General features: G+C 36.3%; 1 protein-coding gene across 1 annotated transcript in view; it reads right to left on the bottom strand.

Annotated features, from left to right (window-relative positions):
- FASTKD1 (FAST kinase domains 1) overlaps positions 1-26,092 on the bottom strand; it is a 54,823-nt gene that overhangs the window by 12,534 nt on the left and 16,197 nt on the right. The window contains exons 4-9 of the mRNA XM_059167098.1: positions 22,829-22,954; positions 20,483-20,881; positions 18,200-18,310; positions 17,185-17,316; positions 5,639-6,125; positions 4,055-4,169 (exon numbers count right to left, since the gene is read on the bottom strand). Of these exons, the coding sequence (XP_059023081.1) occupies positions 4,055-4,169; positions 5,639-6,125; positions 17,185-17,316; positions 18,200-18,310; positions 20,483-20,881; positions 22,829-22,954 (1,370 nt within the window). The remainder of the gene's footprint in view (positions 1-4,054; positions 4,170-5,638; positions 6,126-17,184; positions 17,317-18,199; positions 18,311-20,482; positions 20,882-22,828; positions 22,955-26,092) is intronic.

Genomic DNA, 26,092 nt, shown 5'->3' with positions numbered 1-26,092 from the left:
GATTTATTCCAGGGCTGCAAGGTTGGTTCAACATCTGCAAATCATCTGCAAATCAATCAATGTGATACAATACATTAACAAAAGAAAGAATAAGAACCATATGATACTCTTAATAGATGCTGAAAAAGCATTTGACAAAGTGCAGCATCCCTTCCTGATTAAAACTCTTCAAAGTGTAGGGATAGAGGGCACATACCTCAATATTATCAAAGCCATGAAAAACCCACTGCAAATATCATTCTCAACGGAGAAAAACTGAAAGCTTTTCCGCTAAGGTTAGAAACACGGCAGGGATGTCCGTTATCACCACTGCTGTTCAACATAGTACTAGAAGGCCTCACCTCAGCAATCAGACAACAAAAGGAAATTAAAGGCATCCAAATCGGCAAAGAAGAAGTCAAACTATCACTCTTTGCAGATGATATGATACTATATGTGGAAAACCCAAAAGGCTCCACTCCAAAACTGCTAGAACTTGTAAAGGAATTCAGTAAAGTGTCAGGATATGAAGTCAATGCACAGAAATCAGTTGCATTTCTTTACACTAACAACAAGACAGAAGAAAGAAAAATTAAGGAGTTAATCCCATTTAAAATTGCACCCAAAACCAAAAGATACCTAGGAATAAACCTAACCAAAGAGGCAAAGAATCTATACTCAGAAAACTATAAAGTACTCATGAAAGAAATCGAGGAAGACACAAAGAAATGGAAAAATGTTCCATGCTCCTGGATTAGAAGAACAATATTGTGAAAATGTCTATGCTACCTAAAGCAATCTACACATTTAATGCAATCCCTATTAAAATCCCATCGATTTTTTTTTCAAATAAATAGAACAAACAATCCTAAAATTTATATGGAACCAGAAAAGACCTCGAATAGCCAAAGGAATATTGAAAAAGAAAAGCCAAAGTTGGTGGCATCACAATTCCAGACTTCAAGCTCTATTACAAAGCTGTCATCATCAAGACAGCATGGTACTGGCACAAAAACAGACACATAGATCAATGGAACAGAATAGAGAGCCCAGAAATAGACCCTCAACTCTATGGTCAACTAATTTTTGACAAAGCAGGAAAGAATGTCCATTGGAAAAAAGACAGCCTCTTCAACAAATGGTGCTGGGAAAATTGGACAGCAACATGCAGAAAAATGAAATTGGACTATTTCCTTACACCATACATGAAAATAGACTCAAAATGGATGAAGGACCTCAATGTGAGAAAGGAATCCATCAAAATCCTTGAGGAGAACACAGGCAGCAACCTCTTCGACCTCAACCGCAGCAACTTCTTCCTAGGAACTTCGCCAAAGACAACAGAAGCAAGGGCAAAAATGAACTATTGGGATTTCATCAAGATCAAAAGCTTTTGCACAGCAAAGGAAACAGTTACCAAAACCAAAAGACAACTGACAGAATGGGAGAAGATATTTGCAAACGACATATCAGATAAAGGACTAGTGTCCAAAATCTATAAAGAACTTAGCAAACTCAACACCCAAAGAACAAATAATCCAATCAAGAAATGGGCAGAGGACGTGAACAGACATTTCTGCAAAGAAGACATCCAGATGGCCAACAACAGACACATGAAAAAATGCTCCAAATCACTCGGCATCAGTGATGTACAAATCAAAACCACAATGAGATACCACCTCACACCAGTCAGAATGGCTAAAATTAACAAGTCAAGAAATGACAGATGCTGGCGAGGATGCAGAGAAAGGGGAACCCTCCTATACTGTTGGTGGGAATGCAAGCTGGTGCAACCACTCTGGAAAACCGTGTGGACGTTCCTCAAAAAACTGAAAACAGAACTACCCTATGACCCAGCGATTGCACTACTGGGTATATATCCTAAAGATACAAACGTGGTGCTCCGAAGGGGCACGTGCATCCGAATGTTTATAGCAGCAATGTCCACAATAGCCAAACTATGGAAAGAACCTAGATGTACATCAACAGATGAATGGATAAAGAAGATGTGGTATATATACACAATGGAATACTATGCAGCCATCAAAAGAAATGAAATCTTGCCATTTGCGACAAAGTGGATGGAACTAGAGGGTATTATGCTTAGCAAAATAAGTCAATCAGAGAAAGACAACTATCATATGATCTTCCTGATATGAAGAAGTGGAAATGCAATGTGGGGGGATTGGGGGTAGGAAAAGAAAAAATGAAAGAAGGTGGGATTGGGAGGGAGACAAACCATAAAAGACTCAATCTCAAAAAACAGACTGAGGGTTGCTGGTGGGAGTGGGGGATGGGACAGGGTGGTGGGGATATGGACATTGGGGAGGGTATGTGCTACGATTAGTGCTGTGAAATGTGTAAACCTGGAGAGTCACAGCCCCTGGGGATAAAAATACATTATAGGTTTATTTTAAAAAATAAATAAATTTAATTTAAAAAAATAGTGACCTGTCAAATCTAATAATTATTCAAAATAAAAATATTATGCCATTATTTAAAATTTTACTTATAAAGGTCTCCAAGCATTTTCCATTCTCTTAGTAAGTCTTTAAAAAAAATAATAAAGCTGTATTTCTCAAACTTTCTTCTCTTAAACTATTTATTTTATTTATTTTTTTAAATTTTTTTAGAAGATTTTATTTATTTATTTGACAGACAGAGACCACAATCAGGCAGAGAGGCAGGCAGAGAGAGAGAGGAGGAAGCAGGCTCCTTGCTGAGCAGAGAGCCCGATGCGGGGCTTGATCCCAGGACCCTGGGATCATGACCTGAGCTGAAGGCAGAGGCTTTAACCCACTGAGCCACCAAGGCGCCCCAAACTATTTATTTATTTATTTATTTTTAAAGGATGTGCTTTCACTTCCTTCTGGCTATTGGCACAAGACTGAACAACCAGGAAAGCACAATAAGCTTCAGTTTAAAGTCTGCTCTTTCTACATAATTGTGTTACTTTAAAAGAGGTATATATGGGGGCGCCTAGGTGGTTCAGTGGGTTAAGGCCTCTGCCTTCGGCTCGGGTCATGATCCCAGGGTCCTGGGATCGAGTCCCACATCGGGCTCTCTGCTCAGCGGGAAGCCTGCTTCCTCCTCTCTCTCTGCCTATTTGTGATCTCTGTCAAATAAATAAATAAAATCTTTAAAAAAAAAAAAAAAGAGAGATATATGAACGCCAAACAGGCCTACGCCCATTCATGACTAAATATAAACCTATCACAGCAACCCATTTTACTTGTCTATTCACAAAGTAGTATCAGACATGGCTGTCATATCACATTGCCAGTCAATGGCAGGGGAAAGGAATAAAAAAAACAATATCTAGATTATAAGAGACTAAAGAGGTATCAACCTAATGCAATGAGTGGATGTTGGGCCCAAAATAACCACCCTAAGAGGTATTTTGAGACTAATAAGGGAGATTTAAACATGGACTGTATATTAGATATTAGGGACTATTAATTTTCTTAGGTGTCATAGTAGTGTTGTGGTGATAGAAGAGGTCATGATTCTTAGGAGACGTATGCCTGAGCAATTAGGGGTGAAAGGTCATGATGCCTTCAGCTTACTGTGAAATGGTTCCAAAAAAATAAGAGAGCAAGAGAAACAAACAGTAAAGCAAATAATGATAAAATGTTAACAATTACTAAGTCTGCCCAGTGAGAATATAGGCACTCTTTGATTTTTTCCATTTCTTCTTTAAGCTTTATATTTTTCATAATAAAAATGGATAAATTGGGACACCTGGGTGGCTCAGTCAGTTAAGCTGCTGCCTTCAGCTCAGGTCATGATCCCAGGGCCCTGGGATTAAGTCTGGCATCAGGCTTCTTGCTCAGCAGGGAGCCTGCTTCTCTCTCTGCTTCTGCCTGACACTCTGTCTGCTTGTGTGTGCTCTCTCTCTCTCTCTCTCTGACAAATAAGTAAATAAGATCTTAAAAAAAAATGGATAACAAACTTTTTTTAGGTCTAGAACTCACAGCTATTATGGTTACCCCTTAAATGAGAAATATTTCTTACCACAGTGGCAATAGTATCCTCCAACATACTTACTCAATATATTATCAAACAATATACCTACTTAAGTAAGAATTCAGGTATTGAATGCAAATCCTGAAAAATTCATCATTTTGAGGTGGATCATAGTTCATGATGCTAAATGGAAGAATAATACCAAGGATCACAAAAGGGTGGATCTGTATAAACACAACAAAAAGTTATAGTTTAAACTTCAGTAAAATGAAACAAAAATTTAACCTAATTTTTATTGTGGGTAGAAATCTTTTTCTAACTTGCCTAGAGTAAAATGATAAATGCATCACTACTTACTACTTTTTCCAATTTTTATAATCTTCTTAGTATCACCAGTAGTTTCTAGTACCTCTAAGTTATCAGTGCAGAAAAAATTAATCAGATAATCTGCAAATTAATTTTGTTAGGTGTAAAATCCTGTTGCAGAATTCATTAGACATTAAAATGAACAGGAAACAGAATTCTGTGGTTATCAGTCCATTTTATAGACTCATCATATAATGTAATTAAAGAAGTTAGTTTATAATCATTTTTCTTTCATTCATTCATTTTTAAAATATCATTATTCACTCACTCAAATAAAACTTATTGACTGCCAGGTACTATGCTAAACAAATAAGACAGATTTTTATTTTATTTTGGCAGAAATGCTGTCTCCTAAGTAAAAGCCTTATCCTGATATAGATTTTTTTAAGTGAGCTGCTTCTCACACAATCCAAAAGGCAACAATTTACAAATAAGTTCCAGAAATAAATTTGTAAGAAGACACACTGACAATTTAAGAATACGGAAGTCAGTGCACACCCTACATTTCCCTCATTCTTTTTTTTTTTTTAAGATTTTATTTATTTATTTGACAGAAATCACAAGTAGGCAGAGAGGCAGGCAGAAAGCGGGGAAACAGGCTCCCTGCTGGGCAGAGAGCCTGGTTCAGGGCTCGATCCCAGGACCCTGGGATCATGGCCTAAGCTGAAGACAGAGGCTTTAACCCACTGAGCCACCCAGGTGCCCCTTCCCTCATTCTTCACACTTATCTCACACTTTTGAATGTAGTCATTCTTAAATAGTAAAAGTAACATCACAGGATTATAGAAAATAAGAAAAAAGAAAACAAAATTCATTCTTCATTTTCTTAAAACAATTAATATTGTTTTAAGCATTTCTTTCTAGACAATGAGTTTTGACTACAGTCTTTAAAATATTGTAGTGAACCAAAAGATGACTGCTATACTCCCCAGATCTACACTGGAGGAAAAAAACTTCAGAGGAGAAACAAACTGCTGAACCAGATACTAGAACTTAACTTTTAAAATTCAAATTCCAGGGGTGCCTGGGTAGCTCAGTCAGTTAAGTATCTGCCCTCAGCTCACGTCATGCATGATCTCAGAGTCCTGGGATCCAGTCCAGTGTTGGGCTCCCTGCTCAGCAGAGAGTCTGCTAGTCCCTCTCCCTCTGCCCTTACCCCACCCACCACTGCTCCAGTTCGCATGCACTCTCTCTCTCAAATAAACAAGATCTTTAAAAAAAAAAAAAAAAAAGCTAATAAAATTCCAATTCTAATTAAGTTCTCAAAGTACTTATGATAAACATTTATGCTTTTAGAAGTTGACAACTATTTAAAACTCATTATCACCTTTTCAATCTGCTGAACGACCACTGAAGCAATCCTATCCAGTAGCAAAGTACTAAGGTAGTTAGTTCTAGAAATAAAAGTTGCAATCTCTGCAACATTTTTGTAATTAATTTCATCCATCAAGCACTGTAAAGTAGCAACTGTTTCTTCAAGAAGTGACTCGGCAAACCAGTCTCCTTTTAAAGATTTAAGTTCTTCCCATAATAGATTCAAATTGTTGAATTTTCGTAATCTCTGAAGACCATAGTGATCTAGTTTTTGAAGCAGTCTCAGTTGTTTCCCAGTGGTATTATCCAGATATTTGCGATCATACTGAATCCATCTTAAAACAGATGTAGCTAAACCATTCAGGTCATTTAGGTCACAATGCGGTACAACAGCTTCAATTCGAGACATTTCCACTTCATCTAGGTGAGGAGATGGAAGAATGGAAAGAGTATAGACCAGGATGGAAATCTCACTAGGTATAAAACTAATTTTCAAATAACTATAAAGGAAAAAGAAGAAAATGAAAAGAACAAAATTAATAAATTGGCAATAAAAAATGAAAATTATTTAAAGTCTGAGTACATTATTATTATTATTTATTATTATTATTATTAACAGGTGTGATAGGTTTAAAATACAAGTTAATTTAAGAAGAACCGGTTAGATAAATGTACTGACAGGTCCACAAAGGACTACCACGATAAGTCTTAAGATTTTCTAAAGCACATCTCAAATCTTTTACTCAAAAATGAAACCATAGTCCCCAGCATACCGAAGATCAAGGTCAAAACAATATTTCTAATGCTGTTGCTAGAGACAAATTTGGGGCTAAATGTTTGATATGACCTGTTAGGAGCTGGTATGACTTATCATACACTGATCACTCAGTAACACTGGTTCCCTTCTCAGGCCTCTTTTCCCAAATTCCCATGGTAACAGTCCCACCCCCAAAGTAAGAGACCAGCCACCAGGGCAGCAGTTGTTAAATTATAAAGTTAAAACTGGAGTTTTTTTGTTTTTTTTTAAAGATTTTATTTATTTATTTGACAGAGAGACATCACAAGTAGGCAGAAGGCAGGCAGAGAGAGAGAGAGAGAGAGAGAGAGGAGGAAGCAGGCTCCCTGCTGAGCAGAGAGCCCGATGCGGGACTCGATCCCAGGACCCTGAGATCATGACCTGAGCCTAAGGCAGCGGCTTAACCCACTGCGCCACCCAGGCGCCCTAAAACTGGAGTTTTTAAAGACTCTTGGGGGGCGCCTGGGTGGCTCAGTGGGTTAAAGTCTCTGACTTTGGCTCAGGTCGTGATCTCGGGGTCCTGGGATCGAGCCCCGCATTGGGCTCTCTGCTCAATGCGGGGCTCAATCCCAGGACCGAGCCCCCCCACCACCGAGCTGGTGAGCCAGCTTCCTCCTCTCTCCCTGCTTCTCTGCCAACTTGTGATCTCTGTCAAATAAATAAATAAAATCCTTTAAAAAAAAAAAAAAAAGACTCTTTTGACTTAGAAGTACTAGAAGAAAAAATCATGTAAATTAAAGTTGTTGAGTTACTTTTTAAAATATTAAATTAGCGTATTAAAAAAACCATAGTAGCAATGCTAGCAAGGGTCCATCGACACAGGCATTCTCCTTCACTTACTAAACTGAAAAGTAATTACGTTATTTGACATGGTTAATCCCTGTCTAGGAAACTAGCCTAAGAAAGTAATCTAAAGGGTGCCTAGGTGGCTCAGTTGGTTAAGCGCCTTCCTTTGTCATGATCCCAGGGTCCTGGGACAGAGTCCCACATCGGGTTCCCTGCTCTGTCTGCCTTTGCCATTCTCTCTCATGAATAAATAAGTAAAATATTTTCCTAAAAAGAGAAAAGAATCTAAAATATGAGCAAATGGCAACTACACTTCAATTTAAAAAAATTTTTTAAATACACAGAATTACAAATAGATAAAATGCTAGCAAAGATTTGTGTTACGTATCATATTTTTACATGGCTAAAATTTGAAAATTGAATGTTCAATGAGAGAACACTTAAATAAATTATGGTACGGTCATATGATGGGTAATTTCCAGTCATTAAAAAGATACACAAATAGGGGCGCCTGGGTGGCTCAGTGGGTTAAGCCGCTGCCTTCGGCTCAGGTCATGATCCCGGGGTCCCGGGATCGAGTCCCGCATCGGGCTCTCTCTGCTCAGCAGGGAGCCTGCTTCCTCCTCTCTCTCTCTGCCCACTTGTGATTTCTGTCAAATAAATAAATAAAATCTTTAAAAAAAAAAAAAGATACACAAATAGTTCTCAATGATGTGAGAAAATGCTAAGTGGGTAAGGTTAAGTGGGGGGGGAAAAGTACAAAACTGTATTCTCAACTAGAACGGAAAAAATTTTTACACACATGCTAAGTACGTATCACAAGTAAATAAACAAAATTGTCATCAGTGGATGAATGAGTTTAGGAATGATCTTTGTTTTCCTTTTTATACTTTTTTCTATTTCCCAAAATTTTCTAAATGGTTTTTTGAAATATAATTTTATTTTTTCAGTGTTCTTAGATTCATTGTTTATGCACCATACCCAGTGCTCCATGAGATACGTGTCCTACTTAAGGCCCACCACCAGGCTCACTCTTTCCACCCCCCACCACCCTCCACAACCCTCAGTTTGTTTCTCAGAGTCCACAGTCTCTCATGCTTTGTCTCCCCCTCCGATTTACCCCAACTCACTTTTCCTTTCCTTCTCTTAATGTCCTCCATATTATTCCCTATGCTCCTTAAGTGAAACCATATGATAATGAACTTTCTCTGCTTGACTTATTTCACTCAGCATAATCTCTTCCAGTCCAATCCAAGTTGATACAAAAGTTGGGTATTCATCCTGATGGCTGCGTAATACTCCTGTGTGTGTGTGTGTGTGTGTGTGTGCGTGTGTGTACACCATATCTGCTTTATCCATTTGTCTGTTGAAGGGCATCTTGGCTCTTTCCACAGTTTGGCGATTGTGGCCACTACTGCTATGAACATTGGGGTACAGGTGGCCCTTCTTTTCACTATATCTGTATCTTTGGGGTAAATACCCAGTAGTGCAATTGCAGAATCATAGGGTAGCTCTATTTTTAATTTTTAATTTTTTAAGTAATCTCCACACTGTTTTCCATAGTGGCTGCATTCCCACCAACTTCATTCCCACCAACCATGTAAGAGTGTTCCCCTTTCTCCACATCCTCTCCAACACTTGTTGTTTCCTGTCCTGTTAATTTTGGCCATTGTAACTGGGATAAGGTGGTATCTCAATGTGTTTTTGTTTTTTTGTGTTTTTTTTTTAAAGATTTTATTTATTCACCTGATAGAGATCACAAGCAGATGGAGAGGCAGGCAGAGAGAGAGAGAGAGAGAAGCAGGCTCCCTGCTGAGCAGAGAGCCCGATGCGGGACTCGATCCCAGGACCCCGAGATCATGACCCGAGTCGAAGGCAGCGGCCCGATCCACTGAGCCATCCAGGCGCCCTCAATGTGTTTTTTTTTTTTTTTAAAGATTTTATTTATCCATTTGACAGAGAGAAATCACAAGTAGACGGAGAGGCAGGCAGAGAGAGAGAGAGAGAGAGGGAAGCAGGCTCCCCGCTGAGCAGAGAGCCCAATGCGGGACTCGATCCCAGGACCCTGAGATCATGACCTGAGCCGAAGGCAGCGGCCCAACCCACTGAGCCACCCAGGCGCCCCTCAATGTGGTTTTGATTTGAATTTCCTTGATGGCTAATGATGAACATTTCTTCAAGTGTCTATTAGCTATTTGTATGTCTTCTTTGGAGAATTATCTGTTCATGTCTTCTGCCCATTTTTTTGATGTGATTATCTGTTTTGTGAGTGTTGAGTTTGAGGAGTTCTTTATAGATCTTGGATATCAGCCCTTTGTCTGTAGTGTCATTTGCGAATATCTTCTCCCATTCCATGGGTTGCCTCTTTGTTCTGTTGACTGTTTCCTCTACCATGCAAAAGCTTTTTATCTTGAGGGAGTCTTAAAAGTTCATTTTCGCTTTTGTTTCCTTTGCCTTTGGAGACATGTCTTGAAAAAAGTTGCTGTGGCTAATGTTGAAGAAGTTACTGCCTATGTTCTCCTCTAGGATTTTGATAGATTCCTGCCTCAGGTTGAGGTCTTTTATCCATTTCAAGTTTATCTTTGTGTATGGTGTAAAAAGAGTTTCATTCTTCCATACATAGCTGTCCAATTTTCCCAGCACCATTTATTGAAGAGACCATCCTTTTTCCACTGTAAATTTTTTCCTGCTTTGTTGAAGATTATTTGACCAGAGAGTTGAGGGCCCATATCTTGGACTCTCTACTCTGTTCCACTGGTCTGTGTGTCTACTTTTGTGTCAATACTATGCTGTCTTGGTCATCACAGCCTTTGTAGTAAAGCTTGAAATCAGCCGATGTGATGCCCCCAGCTTTGTTTTTCTTTTTCAACATTTCCTTGGCAATTCGGGGTCTTTTCTGGTTCCATACAAATTTTAGGATTGTTTGTTCCAGCACTCTGAAAAAGGCCAGTGGAATTTTGATCGGGAAGGCATTGAAAGTATAGATTGCTCTGGGCAGTATAGACATTTTAACAATGTTTATTCTTCCAGTTCATGAGCATGGAATGCTCTTCCATGTTTTTGTGTCTTCTTCAATTTCTTTCATGAGTGTTCTGTAGTTCCTCGAGTACAGATCTTTTACCTTTTTGGTTAGGTTTATTCCCAGGTATCTTATGGTTCTTGGTGTTATGATAAATGAAATCGATTCTCTAATTTCCCTTTCTATATTTTCATTGTTAGTGTATAAGAAAGCAATTGATTTCTGCACATTGATTTTGTATCCTTCCACATTACTGAATTGCTGTATGAGTTCTAGTAGTTTGGGGGTGGAGTCTTTTGGACTTTCCATATAAAGTATCATGTCATCTGCAAAGAGAGTTTGACTTCTTTTTTGCCAGTTTAAATACCTTTTTTTGTTGTTGTTGTTGTCTGATTGCTGTTACTAGGACTTTTAGTACTATGTTGAACAACAGTGGCAAGAGTGGGCATCCTTGTGGTGTTCCTGATCTCAATGGGAAGGCTGTCAGTTTTTCCCATTGAAAATTATATTCGCTGTGGGTTTTTCATAGATTTTATGAAGTTGAGAAACGTTCCCTCTATCCCTATACTTTGAAGAGCTTTAATCAGGAATGAATGCTGTATTTGGTCAAACACTTTTTCTGCGTCAATTGAGAGGACCATATAGTTCTTGTTTCTTCTATTACTGATTTGTTCTATCACATTGATTGATTGGCAAATGTTAAACCACCCTTGAATCCCAGGGATAAATCCCACCTGGTCATAATGGATAATCTTTTTAACGTACTGTTGGATCCCATTAGCTAGGATCTTGTTGAGAATCTTGGCATCCATATTCAAAAGTGATATTGGTCTGAAATTCTCCTTTTTGATGGGATCTTTCCCTGGTTTGGGAATCAGGGTAATGCTGGCTTCATAGGAAGAGTCTGGAAGTTTTCCTTCTGTTTCTATTTTTTGAAACAGCTTCAGGATAATAGGTATTATTTCTTCTTTGAATGTTTGGTAGAATTCCTCAGGGAATCCGTCAGGTTCTGGACTCTTATTTTTTCAGAGTTTTTTGATCACTGCTTCAATCTCCTTACTAGATATGGGTCTATTCAGGTTGTCTATTTCTTCCTGTTTCAGTCTTGGAAGTTTATAGGTTTCCAGGAATGCATCCACTTCTTCTACGCTGCTTAACTTATTGGCATATAACTGCTGATAATAATTTCTGATGATCGTTTCTATTTCTTTGGAGTTAGTCGTGATCTCTCCCCTCTCGTTCATAATTTTGTTAATTTGGGTCCTCGCTCTTTCCTTTTGGATTAGTTTGGGCAGTGGTTTATTGATCTTATTAATTCTTTCAAAGAAATAGCTTCTAGTTTCATTGATGTGTTCTACCATATCTATAGTTTCTAACTCATTGATCTCTGCTCTAATCTTAATAATTTCCCCTTCTTGTGCATGGGGTTGCCTTAATTTATTGTTGATTTTCTAGTTCTGTAAGGTGTAAAGAGAGCTGTTATATTCGGGATTTTTCAATTTTTTTGAGTGAGGCTTGGATGGCTATGTATTTCCCTCTTAGGACCGTCTTTGCAGTAACCCATAGGTTTTAGACTGATGTGTCTTCATTCTCATTGGTTTCCATGAATTGTTTAAGTTCTTCTTTGATTTCCTGGTTGATCTAAACATTCTTAAGCAGGATGGTCTTTAGCTTCCAAGTGTTTGAATTCCTTCCAAACTTTTCCTTGTGGTTGAGTTCCAGTTTTAAAGCATTGTGGTCTGAGAATATGCAAGAATAACCTAAATCTTTTGGTATTGGTTGAGCCTCGATTCGTGACCAAGTATGTGGTCTAATAGGAGAAAGTTCCATGTGCGCTGAAGAAGAGTGAGTATTGTTTTAAGCTGAATGTTCTATATATATCTATGACCCATCTGGTCAAATATGTCATTCAAAGCTCTTGTTTCTTTTTTTTTTTCTCTCTCTCTTTTTTTAAAGATTTTATTTATTTATTTGACAGAGAGAGCTCAGAAGCAGGCAGAGAGGCAGGCAGAGAGAGAGAGAAGGAAGCAGGCTCCCTGCCGAGCAGAGAACCCAATGCGGGGCTTGATCCCAGGACCCTGGGATCACGACCCGAGCCGAAGGCAGCGGCTTAACCCACTGAGCCCACCCAGGCACCCCCAAAGCTCTTGTTTCTTTATTGGTTTTCTGCTTAGATTATCTGTCTATTGCTGAGAGTGGTGTGTTATGATCCCCTATAATTAATGTTTTCATATCAATATGACTCTTTATTTTGGTTAACGGTTGGCTTATGTAGTTGGCTGCTCCCATGCTGGGGACATAAATATTTACAACTGTTAGATCTTCTTGGTGGATAGACCCTTTAAGAATGATATAGTGTTCTTCTGTATCTCTGACTACAGTCTTTAGCTTAAAATCTAATTTATCTGATACGAGAATCACTACTCCAGCTTTCTTTTTAGGCCTGTTGGCATGAAAGATGGTTCTCCATCCTTCCACTTTCAATATCTTTAGGTCCAAAGTGTATCTCTTGTAGACAGCATATGGACGGATACTGTTGTTTTATCCAGTCTGCAACCCTGTACCACTTTATGGGAACATTTACGCCATTCACATGATTATTGAAAGATAACTTTTTATTGACATCATGTTGCCTGTGAAGTCCTTGTTTCTACAGAATGTCTCTGCAAATTTCTGCTCTATGTTACTCCTGGGTTCTTTCTTCTTTTATAACCCCCCCCCTTAATATTTCTTGTAGTGCGGGCTTGGTGGTCACATAATTTTTTAAACCTTGCTGGTCTTGGAAGCTCTTTATATCTGCATCCATTCTGAATGTCAGACTTGCTGAATCAAGTATTCTCGGCTGCATGTTCTTCTCATTTAGTGCCCTCAATACGACTTGCCAGCCCTTTCTGGCTTCCTAGGTTTCTGTGGATACGTCTGACGTATTCTGATGGTCCTTCCTCTGTATGAAAGGAATCTCTTCCCCTTAGCTGCCCTTAAGACATCCTCTCCAAATTTATGACTCATGAATTTCACAATTATTGCCTAGAGGTCTTTCTAAACTCGTTGATCTTGGAGGGAGTATCCTCTCTGCCTCTGGGACATAAACACTTGTTCCAGTCCCCAGACTAGGGAAATTTTCATCCAGTATTTGTTCAATTATATCTTCTAGTCTTCTCTCTCCACTCCCTCAGGGATCCCAATAATTCTGACATTGGAACGTTTCATGGTGTCATTTATTTCCCTAATTCTGTTTTCATGGCTTTTAAGCTGTTTGTCCCAGGCCTTCTCCTGATCCTTCTTTTCTATCAGTTTGTCTTCTAGATCACTAATTTGATCTTCTGCCTCACTTATCCTGGCTGTTAGAGTATTTAGATTAGATTAGATCTCATTGACAGCATTTTTAAGTTCTGTCAGATTAGCTCTTACTTCCGCCCTTACAGATTCTATGTTGCCACTAATGGCCTTCTCCAAACTAGCCATTGCCTGGATGATTGTTACTCTGACTTCCATTTCCAACATGTTGTTTTATGTTCATATCCAGTAGTTCTGTGGCAGAGGTCAGAGTCTCTGAATTTTCCCTCTGTTGGGTGTTCCTCCTCCTAGTCATTTTGGTGAGAGGTGGTTGAGGGGATGTATAGCTGAATATATCAACCACGATCCAGTCAAGGTGCACCTGGCACACAAGGGCTGTTTTGCTTCTTCAGAGGTCATGCCATTACCGCCACACATTACACATCCATGACCCTGTGGCAGCTGAACACCCTGATCTTCAGGCACAACCCAGGCAAGGACGGCCAGCATAGAATGTTCAGCATAAGATGTTTAGACTTGGAGCTGCTCCATCACATGAATAGGGTACAAAATAACAGCTGCAGCACAGGTGGTTGGGTCAGGACAGCCAGGTAGTCAACAGCAGTGCCCTCCAAGTTGGGGTTTGCTCATTCCTCGGTATAGGGTGCTGTTCAGATTTGCCAATCACAGTTTTAGTTCTGACATGTAAAGAGCTTGGAAATCACCACCACGCAATATAGACATCTTGCTGCAAAGGTTGGCAAGCTTAGCAGAAGCATGACACACAGGGCAAATGATATGTCAGAGATCCAAAAATAGCTGTTTGTGAATTTCAGAGAAGATCTTTGAAATATTATGACTGCTGCAATGAGCTATTCAAACGTGTTCATAAAGAGGGACCAAAATGGTAAGCCATCTCGAACTCTGAAGAAAATAGACTAATATAATCTGATGCTCTCTTGCAAACCACGGCTCTCTTGAGCATCTTTAGAGTACATTAAAATGTAGCTTATGACTTTCTTTGTTCAAATTATTGATGATCGCAGCTGCCCAGTGTCTGCTGGGGGCGACAGTGCAGGGCTGTGAAAATACACCCGCAAAGGCGGCAGTGGTGGAATGCCCAGGCTCCATGTATAAGTGCTACAAAATGATTTTTATATGGTATTTGGCCCACTGCCTGGCACAAAGTAGGTACCCAATTAGTACTAAATGAATATTTTATCCTTATAACCAAGAAAAAAAAATACATATATATATATATATATATATATATATACATACATGTATATATATACATGTGTGTGTGTGTGTGTGTGTGTATAAAGAAAAGGACCCAGAAGCTTTATCTGTTGCAGAATTGACCTAAAGGGTAGAACTCTCAATATGTATCAACCTTGTGGTATCTGTCTAAAAATACACCCCCAACAGATACATTCTCTCCAACCTCCCCTTGATGTTTTTCCTGGAAACACTTCCTCAAATTCCAAAACTTACATGTGCATGCATGTTTATTTATAATACTACCACATACCCACCAGCATAACTAAAAATAGAAAATAAAAACATGGCAAGTGTTGGCAGGAATGTCAAGCAACAGGAATGCTCAGATCTCCATTCTGCTGGTGGGAATATAAACTTGCACAGCCACTCTAGAAAACCATTTACCAGATCTACTGAGGATGAATGTATGTAAAACCTACAAACCCACAATTATACTCCCTGGTAAATATCTACAGAAATGCATAATATATTTACTAAAAGATATGTAAGAGGATATTCATAATAACCAAAAACTGGAAATAAATAAAATATTCATCAATAGTAAAATGGATTTATAGTAAAATATTGTTGTTATATCCTTACAAAGAAAATACAACATAGCAAAAACATGGGTAAATCTCATAAACATAATTATTGAGCAAAAGAAGAGACACACAAACTAATAATCCACACAGTTGGAACTAGGGGTAGTAGCTAACCTGGGGGATGAGAGAAGCAGAGTAATGAGGAGGAGAAAGGTGTACTGTATGTAGATTACATTTCAATATGGTCTTTAAAAAAAGGCCACATTATTCTAGTAAATGAATTCCCTGTGTTCCCTGAGTGGTTTCAGGAGCTATTTATAGGAATAGTTATGTGAAGAGTTTAATTAGACTGTGTTCCCCCTAAAAGTCTACTTGATACTGCCTGCACTGAAATAGGAGAAAGTGAGTACCTATGATTTCCATACAAAATCCCCCAACTAACTTTTTGATATTTTAAACCCCAGAGACGTATAAGGGCCCTCACTAACTCAGAATTTCTAGATTTTAACATTATCATATTGTTTTAAGTCATTTTACAAAGGAAATAAAACATCACGGGTAAATTAGAATTTCCTTTGACATACCCACTTCTGCTCTTATTTTTCTGTTAGCATACCTATAGGCAAACAATACTGTGTAATTTCAAATTTTTAAATAACATTGTGTAGACCAAAGAAACCATGTCCCTGGGCCAGTTTGATACTTAATATAGAACATAAAATTCTTCATTCAGAGGCTATATGAAAGTCTATGCTAAATATGAAAAGGGTGAAGAAACAGTAATCCTGCATATAATCACCTTGGTAAGAAGAAAGTTATTTCTTCAAGAGAAGGGTGAACTTTTTACTAACTTATCTAATAAGCTAAATTTTCGCCTCATAAAGTACCATCTCTTATTCTTCAATTCAAATCCCTCTTAACCTTAACGGCATATCATTTTATTATAATAAAAATCATTTTCAACTCTATGCCAATCTTTTGATTATGGCATAGGGTCCCATACCTTGTCTTCCAGGAATCAAAATAAGAAATCAAACTAGTATAGAAAAACAGAGAAGAAAAAGATTAATCTAATTAATTAATTAATGTAATTTTATTTTCATTCAAGTCATTATATTTTTCAAGGAAAACTCTATTTGAGTCCATTTCTATAAACATCCTTGGAAAACTGAGTAACTTCCCTGTTAAAATATGAATGTTATAGTCATGAAGAAACAGAAAATGTTAAATTATAAACATAAAAATACTTTTTCAGTAACATTGCTCTTAAATATCTTATTTTTTAAAATTACAAATCAGGGACACCTGGGTGGCTCAGTTGGTTAAGCAGCTGCCTTCGGCTCAGGTCATGATCCCAGCATCTTGGGATCGAGTCCCACATGGGGCTCCTTGCTCGGCAAGGAGCCTGCTTCTCCCTCTGCCTCTGCCTGCCATTCTGTCTGCCTGTATTCGCTCTCTCTCCCTCTCTCTCTCTGACAAAAAAAAAAAAAAAAAAAAACTTACAAATCAAAAGATTTAATATGCTTTAAAACAATTAACATGCCTTAAAACAGGCAAGTAAGCAGACTGAAGGCCCCTAAATATGAGTGTTCCCAAATGGAGTTTTGCCTTGTTGGGCAGCTCCAGTCTTCCTAGTTACTGTATTCCTGCAGGAAAGGAAAATGCCTTGGTTTTTTTAATGTTATTCATCGCCAGGAAACTCATTGCCTTACTGGCTTCAACTGGCAGAACATGCACGGGGAAAGAGAAGTGTGTTAACATTTTAAGTAATATGCCACTTAATTCTAACTCCAAAAGTTCCAACAACTCTCCACATAATTAAACAGAACAAATATTGAGTCTAGATTGTAAAATAAACACTTTGATTTTAACCTTACCTACGCAGTAATTCTCTGAGTTTCACAAAAAGCTCTTTACTTTGAAAATGTAGAAAAATCAATGCTTGAGTTATCTTCAATAACTCTACTGGTTTATAGTTATCCAAATGTTTACACAGGATGGAAGCAATTCTATAAAGAATGAGAAAACATATATTACAATCAATTCATTCATTTAGGTCTTAAATATTTACTGAAGAGTTCTTTCATGCCAGACATGCTCTGTGCCAAAGAAACAGCAATGAATGAAATAAGTTTTTCTGCTCTTGAAGATCAGTCTCAAAATGGTGACAGACATGTAAACAATTAAAATAGAATGATACAAGAGCTACCAATAAAGTGTGAATGAAATAATATTTAATTATTAATAGTAAGAGGGGAGAAAAGCATGAAGTTTCACTTTCTAAATTAAAAAAAATTCAGAACAGCCATTAAATTCCACATTTTCCCTGCAAAGAAATCTTTACCAAGAGTTATTAACAATTATCAAAACTGATTTTCTCCCTTAATTCACTTGCTCTCTAATGGAATGGATTAAAAGCAATGAGAAATGCTAAGAGGGAGTATGCTGGAATAAATGGGGCAGAATGAATACCTTAAAAAGGATCATATAATAGATAATAAAACATTAAGTATATATAATCTTAACTATGTATTTTTCTTCTTAAATTTCTTTTTAAAAAAGACAATATATGGCAGTATGATTTCAAGGAAACTGTGGTGTGAACCAATTCAAGTTCACATAGATGCTCTCCACTTCCCTAGATTATGATGCTCTACTTGAAAATAACAGCAGCAGCAAATGAAATGAAAAATGTTATATAAATGATTTAAAAACCTTTATTTTTAAAATCTGAACTATACAGATAATAAAAAAATGCTCTAAGTGTTAATTCCTTATTTCTTCAAAATCAACAGATAGATTATAGGAAAAAAAACATAATGCATCCCCAAGAAAAATAGTTACTTATGGATGACAAGCAAAGGTAACACCATGAATTTCAGGAAAGACTACTTTTTAATCAGATGTGAATTTCGGCTTTCCATCTCTTCCATTGCTCCCATGACTGCTAGGGCCTGCTGGCTGGTTAGCTCCTCTGACATCAATAATAGAGTTGATTTAAGTCTAGAAGTAAAGAAAAATGTTTTTATGTTGAAAAACTGATGACTAGCTTATAAAAAGTTCTTTTTTAAAACAAATTCGTAGGTAGGGTGCCTGGGTGGCTCAGTAGGTTAAGCAGCTGCCTTTGGCTCAGGTCATAATTCGAGGGTACTGGGATAAAGCCTCATGTGGGGCTCCCTGCTCAGCAGGGAGCCTTCATCTTCCTTTCTCTCTGCCTCTGTCAATCCCCTTGCTCATTCTATCTCTAATAAATAAAATCTTAAAAAAAAATAAAATAAGTTATTAGGTAATGAATAGAAAAGAAGTACAAACAAAAACTGAATTCAATATGCAGTATCAATTTTCTCCCCACGTGATAGGGGATAATATAAATGATTGAATAAAGAAAAATACACCATTTTTATCAAAGGAATTAAGGCTTCAGTATGCTCTAATCTTAAACTGTCTCTTAAAGAAATATAGACAAAAGGTTTTTAACTTGATACTCAAATAAGGTCATAATGATTATAAAATACAATTCAGTGAAATTATTCAGTACTACAGAGCTAAAGAACTAAAAACTAACATTCTAACGATATCCCAATTATCTTAAATTGAGTAAGATCTAATCAGAAAGTCAATACACCTGCATATTAACAGAAATTTCATACACTAAATACTTGCTGTGACACTATAAAATGAAAATTTAAAAAGACAATCCATTCTTAAACCACCCAAAGTAGTGCATACACTAATACAAGTAACTATGTTTAATTTTATCTTTTAGAATAATTTCTTTTTTAATATTTTATTTATTTGAGACAAAGAGAGAGCACACAACCATGGGGAGCAGCAGAGGGAGAAGGAGAAGCAGGCTCCCACTGAGCAGGGAGCCCAGTGCAGGTGGGGCTCCACCCCATGACCCCAGGATCACAATGTGAGTAGAAGGCAGACACTTAAACAACTGCCACCCAGGTGCCCCTATACAGTAATTTAGAAAACAAGCCCAAAACATAAAATCTGAAGGTAATAGGATAAATTAATTTTCTGTTCATACTGGATAGCTCTACACCATCATTTTCAACAACCTTATCAAACATTTCAAACCCAGCTTCTACTCAAAGCTTTTCCCAGTCATTTATGTCCACATTTTTCTCTCATTTTCCTATCTACTATTTCTATCACTAATCTGAGTACCTATTTGTAACGGTATTGCAATATCATGGTATTTACACATTTTAATTATATATACATTTCTATCCTCCTGGTTGGAATATAAATTCCTTGAAGGCAGGGAGCCAGTTAAATTCAACTCTTGTACTGCTTTAGCATATGAGATTCCAACAGTACTTGGTGGCAATAAATAAATAAATTCAATAAAATCTCTTTAAGTAGTCATCTTGTTCCCATCTTGATACAATCTCTTAAAATGTATCCTTAAATATCTTTATATAACTCAAAGGACACTTAAAAATAAAACTCTCCGTGAATCTTTGGTAAGAGAGTAATGACATAGATAACCTCTATTATACAACGTTTGGAACCCCTGCTTAACTGAATCTACCAATCATACTTATTTCTTTACTCATACTTAGGAATCATACATTAATTTAATGTTAGCCCATCTTTATATCCCAAACAATTCTATCTACATCAATATCTGGTAAAACTGGGAATTTTTAAAAGATAGGGAAAAGAAGAAATTCACTCCAACCCGATAAGGGAACATTTACCAAGGTGCTTAAACAATCTATGACTTTGATGACGAATATGAAGACAACAAAGAACAGAATGGTCCATTGTTAGGATTATTATAATTATAATTCTGAATATTCTACACCCCATACTAGAGGTGGGAAAGTCTTATATCTGTGTGTAGTGTCAGTCATCTGGCCCAGGAAGGGAGAATAAAAACACTTAAATGGCATTCTCTAGAGAGAATATCCATCTCCCTATCCCTTCTTATGTTGGCCACCACCATGGAGTTATTGGTCCTTTCTCAGAATTTAACAGTAAATTGAGTTTGAGATGTAAATTAAAACAATCAGAAGGGATCAAAGAGCAGACATAAGAGATTATTCTCCCTTCCAGAGCTGCATGGGGTAATATATGTGCCTTCCAGAACTTCAAGGTCTAAGCTTGCGAGGTTCCATTCAATTACAACAAGAAAAGTAAAGCAATTTTAACTGAACTTACTGTTTCTTTTCTTCAGGTCCTGCAATGGGTCCCAGTGCTACAAACAGTTTTACAAAGCCATCAGGGTGATCAAACAGAGGAATCATATCAGTTAGCCTCTTTTTAGCCATTTTAATAAATTCAAAACTATGAAACTGTAAAGAGTGATATAGACTAAGTATTTTACTGATGGAATCCAAATCAAGGTCGTTCATATTGCTTAAAAACACTTCATTACACCTTTCTAATAGTGGGTAATAACTATATCTAATATTTCGAAGAAATATTACTATTCTTCTTGCAACGTTGACCTGAGAAGAATCTATGGTATCAAAAAGATGTTCTGTTTTGTTCACTAATTGTTCCCGAAAACGCTGTGATATTAAAGAAGATATGCTGACCATCAATACAGACAAGGACCTAAAAAGGAAAAAGATGCAAAAATTTTCACCTTATTTAAGAATAAAGAACAATCCTAAGACTAAATGATTCGATATGGAAAAGAACTAGTTAAAATATTACAGGTTTTATACCACAGAATTTTGCCTTTATATATTCTTATGGGGCCTCCTAGTAATCAAATGTAGATTTTTAAAAATTTGCAATAATATCTTTTGTTAAGTGTACATAATATCTCATTCTATAGATAACTGCCTTGAAGGAAAATATTTTAGTGAAATTCACTCAGAAATCACTTTGGACCAATAGCCCATGAATGCAACATTAAAAATCTCAATTTTTATTTTTGGCAATAGACTTCACTTTGTTTGTTACTCCTTTCTCTTTGTATCTGTAACTTACTAATAAAAATCTTGGCAAAATATTTCTCACTAATAAATGATTTCATATTTTTTAATGTCTTATGCTAGGCAGATAGTAATATATGACAGTAAGTACTGAATATAACATAGCATTTACTATTTCTTCACTAAAAAATACTTTTAGGAAACATAAATCACTCCTCCAGGCATTGAGGGAGACATCAAAATTACAAAGGTGAGGTCCCTGCTTTCAAAACACAGATCTTACATAATACAAAAATCAGAAAACCACAAATACAAGAATGTACCCATAATGGATAAGAAATGCAAAATGGAAAAGGTATATAACAAATGCTCAAGGATGATAATTATAAAACATCTACAGAAAAAATGTAAACCATCTCAACCCTTACGACAAGGGGACTGTTTGCATTTATTTTTGTTTCCAAATTTCTTCAACCTTTTTAATAAAACAAATATATTTTTAAAACCCAGTTGTATAATACTTTGACTTCTCGACTCAAGTGTTTGATGTTAATATTAAGCAACATTAATTGGTAACTTAGTATTGCTATTTCATTTAACCATTAAGCCTCTGAAATGATTTTTTAAATTTTATGTATATTTGTAATTGCAGTTTAGAGTAGGGAAATATCCAAAGATTTTATTAGATTCTCAAAGGGGCCTACAAGAATTTTTTAAAGTTAAAAAAATTTACACTGATTTTTATTTTCTCTGCTTTTACAAGCTACGTTGCTCTATGTTTATAAAAATATATATATAACATAAAACTTACCATTTTAAGCATTTTAAGTATACAGTTCAGTGGTATTAAGTATATTCACATTATTCTATAATCATTACTACTATCCACCTGCCGAACTTCCTCATCTTCTCAAAAACTCCTTACCCATTTAAACAGTAACTCTCAATTCTTCACACCTGTTAGCCCCTAGCAAAAACCATTCTACTTTCTGCTTTTATGAATGTGACTACTCTGGGAGCTCATTTAAGTGGAGTCATACAATATTTGTCCTTTTGTGTTTGGCTTAGCATAATGTCACCCATGTTGTAGCATGCATCAGAATTTCCTTCCTTTTTAAGGCTGGATAATATCCCATTGTAGCTATATATCACATTTTGATTATTCATTCATCTATCAATGAACATTTAGGTTATTTCCACCTTTTGACTATTACAACTAAAGCTGCTATGAACACTGAAGTATGCTACAGACTAAACTGTCCCCTCACAAAACTCCATATATTAAAGTCCTAGCCCTCGATGTGACTGTATTTGGAGACAGGGTCTTTAGGATGGTAATTAAAGTTAAATGAGGTCACTGGGAGCAGCAAACTTTTAAGCTTTTACAGTAAAGTAAAATCTCAAATATTTCACAGATCTCAACAATATCATGTTCTATTTTAATACTTTATCTCTAATTCCCACAGCAACATTGCAAAGAAGATTCCAAAGTAGTACTCTTTTATAGATAACAATACTAAAGTTTCAAGAGATTAAAGTCACATAGGAAGTAAGTGGTAAATCTAAGTGTATATGTATCCAAAGCCCAGATCTATCATATATTTACCTTAAGTACATTTACCTTAAGTCCTCTATGGTTTCCAGGTTCTTATGTACAATAGCGGCTATTTTTCCCATTAGTGGACTAAAATACAAATGTTGACTTGCTAGGCAAGAGGAAAATTTTGACAGCACATTAATATCAAACCTATTAAAGGAAATATACAAAGGATATCATTACTATTTACTTTCACTTAAAACAATATACAATTATAAATTAATTTATATAATTATAAATTAAACACAATACAATTATAAAATAAAAAGTCATTCATCTATCAATGAACATTCAGAAGTATTAATATACTAATACATTACTAACATAAAAGGAATATTTTTTAAATATTGATTTTTTTTTACTATTATAAAAGTATAAAAGCTAACAATTAAAAAGCCAGATACTATTGGAAGATTTATTTTTTTTTTTAAAGATTTTATTTATTTGACAGAGAGAGTTCACAAGTAGGCAGAGAGGCAGGCAGAGAGAGAGAGGAGGAAGCAGGCTCCCTGCTGAGCAGAGAGCCTGATGCGGGACTCGATCCCAGGACTTGGAGATCATGACCTGAGCCGAAGGCAGCGGCTTAACCCACTGAGCCACCCAGGCGCCCCTATTGGAAGATTTTTTAAAGGGAAAAATCAGTTCAAACTATTCGAATCATTAATCTATTCATTTTTTGAGGTGACAGATCAATTTCAACATAAGATTCTACATTAACAAAACAACCACTACTATAACAAGACTGTGAATTTTTCTATAGGAAAAATGATTCCATTTCTTCAACAAGAAAATGGCAAGACAAAAGAGAAGGAAGGAGAATTGTTATAGATTTAAAAAAAAAAGAAAAAAAGAACTCAGAATTCACTAAACAGGCATAAAGGAGTCCACAGGAGCACAATATATTAATAGCAAAAAACTTGAAACAATCTAAATATCTATTAAAAATACACTGGATAAATTGTACTTATTCATAAAATGCCACACAACAATAAAAAAAAAAAAACAGCTGAATCATTTAAATCATGGAGGAATCTTTAAAACAAATACATGCTAATTACCCTTCCTAGAGTCCTTAATATAGTGTTAACTCATAATGTGTCCTAGTTGAATCATTCCAAATTATGTTTACATAACATTTATAAACATTTTAACAAAATATTGGTTAATAGCTAATGTAGTAACAAAAAATTAACATAATAGGCCACAGCGACCAAGAAAACCATGAGTTAATGTTATTTTATGATACTACTAAAAATTCTACATAGAAAATATAATTAGAGTTTTAAAAATTTTTAAATATTATCAATATGAAAAAATGAAAGTATCACTAAAAATAAAAAACATCATATAGAATAAAATCTTCTAAGCTATTTTGAAATGAAAAAGTAAAGAGAAATGCCTGGTTGACTGGAAAGTACAACTGTAATTTGAAATTGAACTATTTAACAGAAAAACAAAAAAAAAGCATCTATTTTACAACTGATTTGTTCATGCAGCATAATATACATAACAATGCTGCTTTAAAGAACAATTTTTAAAATTTGAGCTATTGGCAACAATGACCAAATTTAACCCAAAAATCCAGTTTGGACTGCTCACAAAAGAAATAAGGTATCTCTCCTTACTGCGCACAAAAGAAGTAAGATATTTCTCCTTTCTCTCAAAAAAAGTTAGTTACAGATAAAGAGAATGCAAAAATGGTGAAGAGAAGACAGATGGGTTTAGGTCACGAGACTTACTAGAATCATAATTCAGTAAACGTAGAATTTCTCAAGCCAGAGAACTGTTTGATCCTATTTAATTTAATCTAGTACATAACAACAAAGGCCTAAAGGACTCACCCATATATAACTACAGTTTTAAGAATGTGTCATGGTTTATACTTTAAGAAGCAATATGTTGAGGGACGCCTGGGTGGCTCAGTTGGTTAAGCAGCTCAGGTCATGATCCCAGCGTCCTGGGATCGAGTCCCACATCGGGCTCCTTGCTCAGCAGGGAGCCTGCTTCTCCCTCAGCCTCTGCCTGCCATTCTGTCTGCCTGTGCTCGCTCTCTCTCCCTCTCTCTCTGAAGAATAAATAAAAATCTTAAAAAAAAAAAAAAAAAAAAAAAGAAGAAGCAATATGTTGAAAGGCTTAAGATGGAGTAATAATAACCAGTGTTGAGCCTGCTCCTCTCTGTCTACAGGTTAAATCCTGTTGTTTCTTCTGCACCTTAATCAATCCTTTCCTTTCTGCCCTAGGTTTCTACTTGGTTTAGGAGAGATGTTATGTGTTTTGTTGGTTTTGTTTTTTCACTTTTTAATCCCCATTTCCTACTTTGGCCACTCCCCCCCCCCCCCACACACACACACACTCACTTCCCTTGTGGTAACCATCTGTTTGTTCTCCATAACTAACAGTCTATTTCTTGGTTTGTCTCTCCTTTCTTTCTTTTCCCTTTGCTCATTTGTTTTGTTTCTTAAATTCCACATATGAGTGAGAGTATATGTTATTTGTCTTTCTCTTATTTCACTTAGCATTATACTCCTTAGCTTCATCCATGTTGTTGCAAATGGTAAGATTTCATTCTTTTTAAAAACTGAATAATATTCTATCATTTAAAGGTACTGTATCTTCTTCAGCCACCCACCTATTGCACAGCTTCCATAGTTTGACTATTGTAAATAAAGGGGCTATAAACATTGGAGTGTATGTATCCCTTTGAATTGGTGTTCTTACATTTTGGGGGTAAATACCCAGTAGTGCCAATACTGGATCATAGGGTAGCTCTATTTTTAACTTTTTGAGGAAACTCCATACTGTTTTCCACAGTAAAATGCACAAGTTTACATTCCCACCAACAGTGCAAGAGGGCTCCTCATTCTCCAAATCCTCAACAACACCTGTTTCTTGTGTTGTTGATTTTAGCCATTCTGACAGGTGTGAGGAATTATCTCATTGTAGTTTTGATTTGCATTTCCACAATGATGAGTGATGTTGAGCATCTTTTCATGTGTCTGTTAGCCATCTGGATGTCTTCTTTGAAGAAATGTCTGTTCATGTCTTTGCCCATTTTTAATTAGGTTATTTGTTTTTGGTGTGTTCAATTGTATCAGTTCTTTATTTATTTTGGATACTAACCCTTTATGGGATATGTCCTTTGCAAATATCTTCTCCCACTCAGTAAGCTGCCTTTTAGTTTTGGTGATTATTTCCTTTACTATGCAAAAGCTTTTTTTTTTTTAAGAATTTATTTATTTATTCGACAGAGAGAAATCACAAGTAGGCAGAGAGGCAGGCAGAGAGAGG

The sequence above is a fragment of the Mustela lutreola genome, chromosome 3 (assembly GCF_030435805.1).
Source record: "Mustela lutreola isolate mMusLut2 chromosome 3, mMusLut2.pri, whole genome shotgun sequence".
Lineage (NCBI taxonomy): Eukaryota > Metazoa > Chordata > Mammalia > Carnivora > Mustelidae > Mustela > Mustela lutreola.
This window is presented reverse-complemented; position numbering and strand designations above follow the sequence as displayed.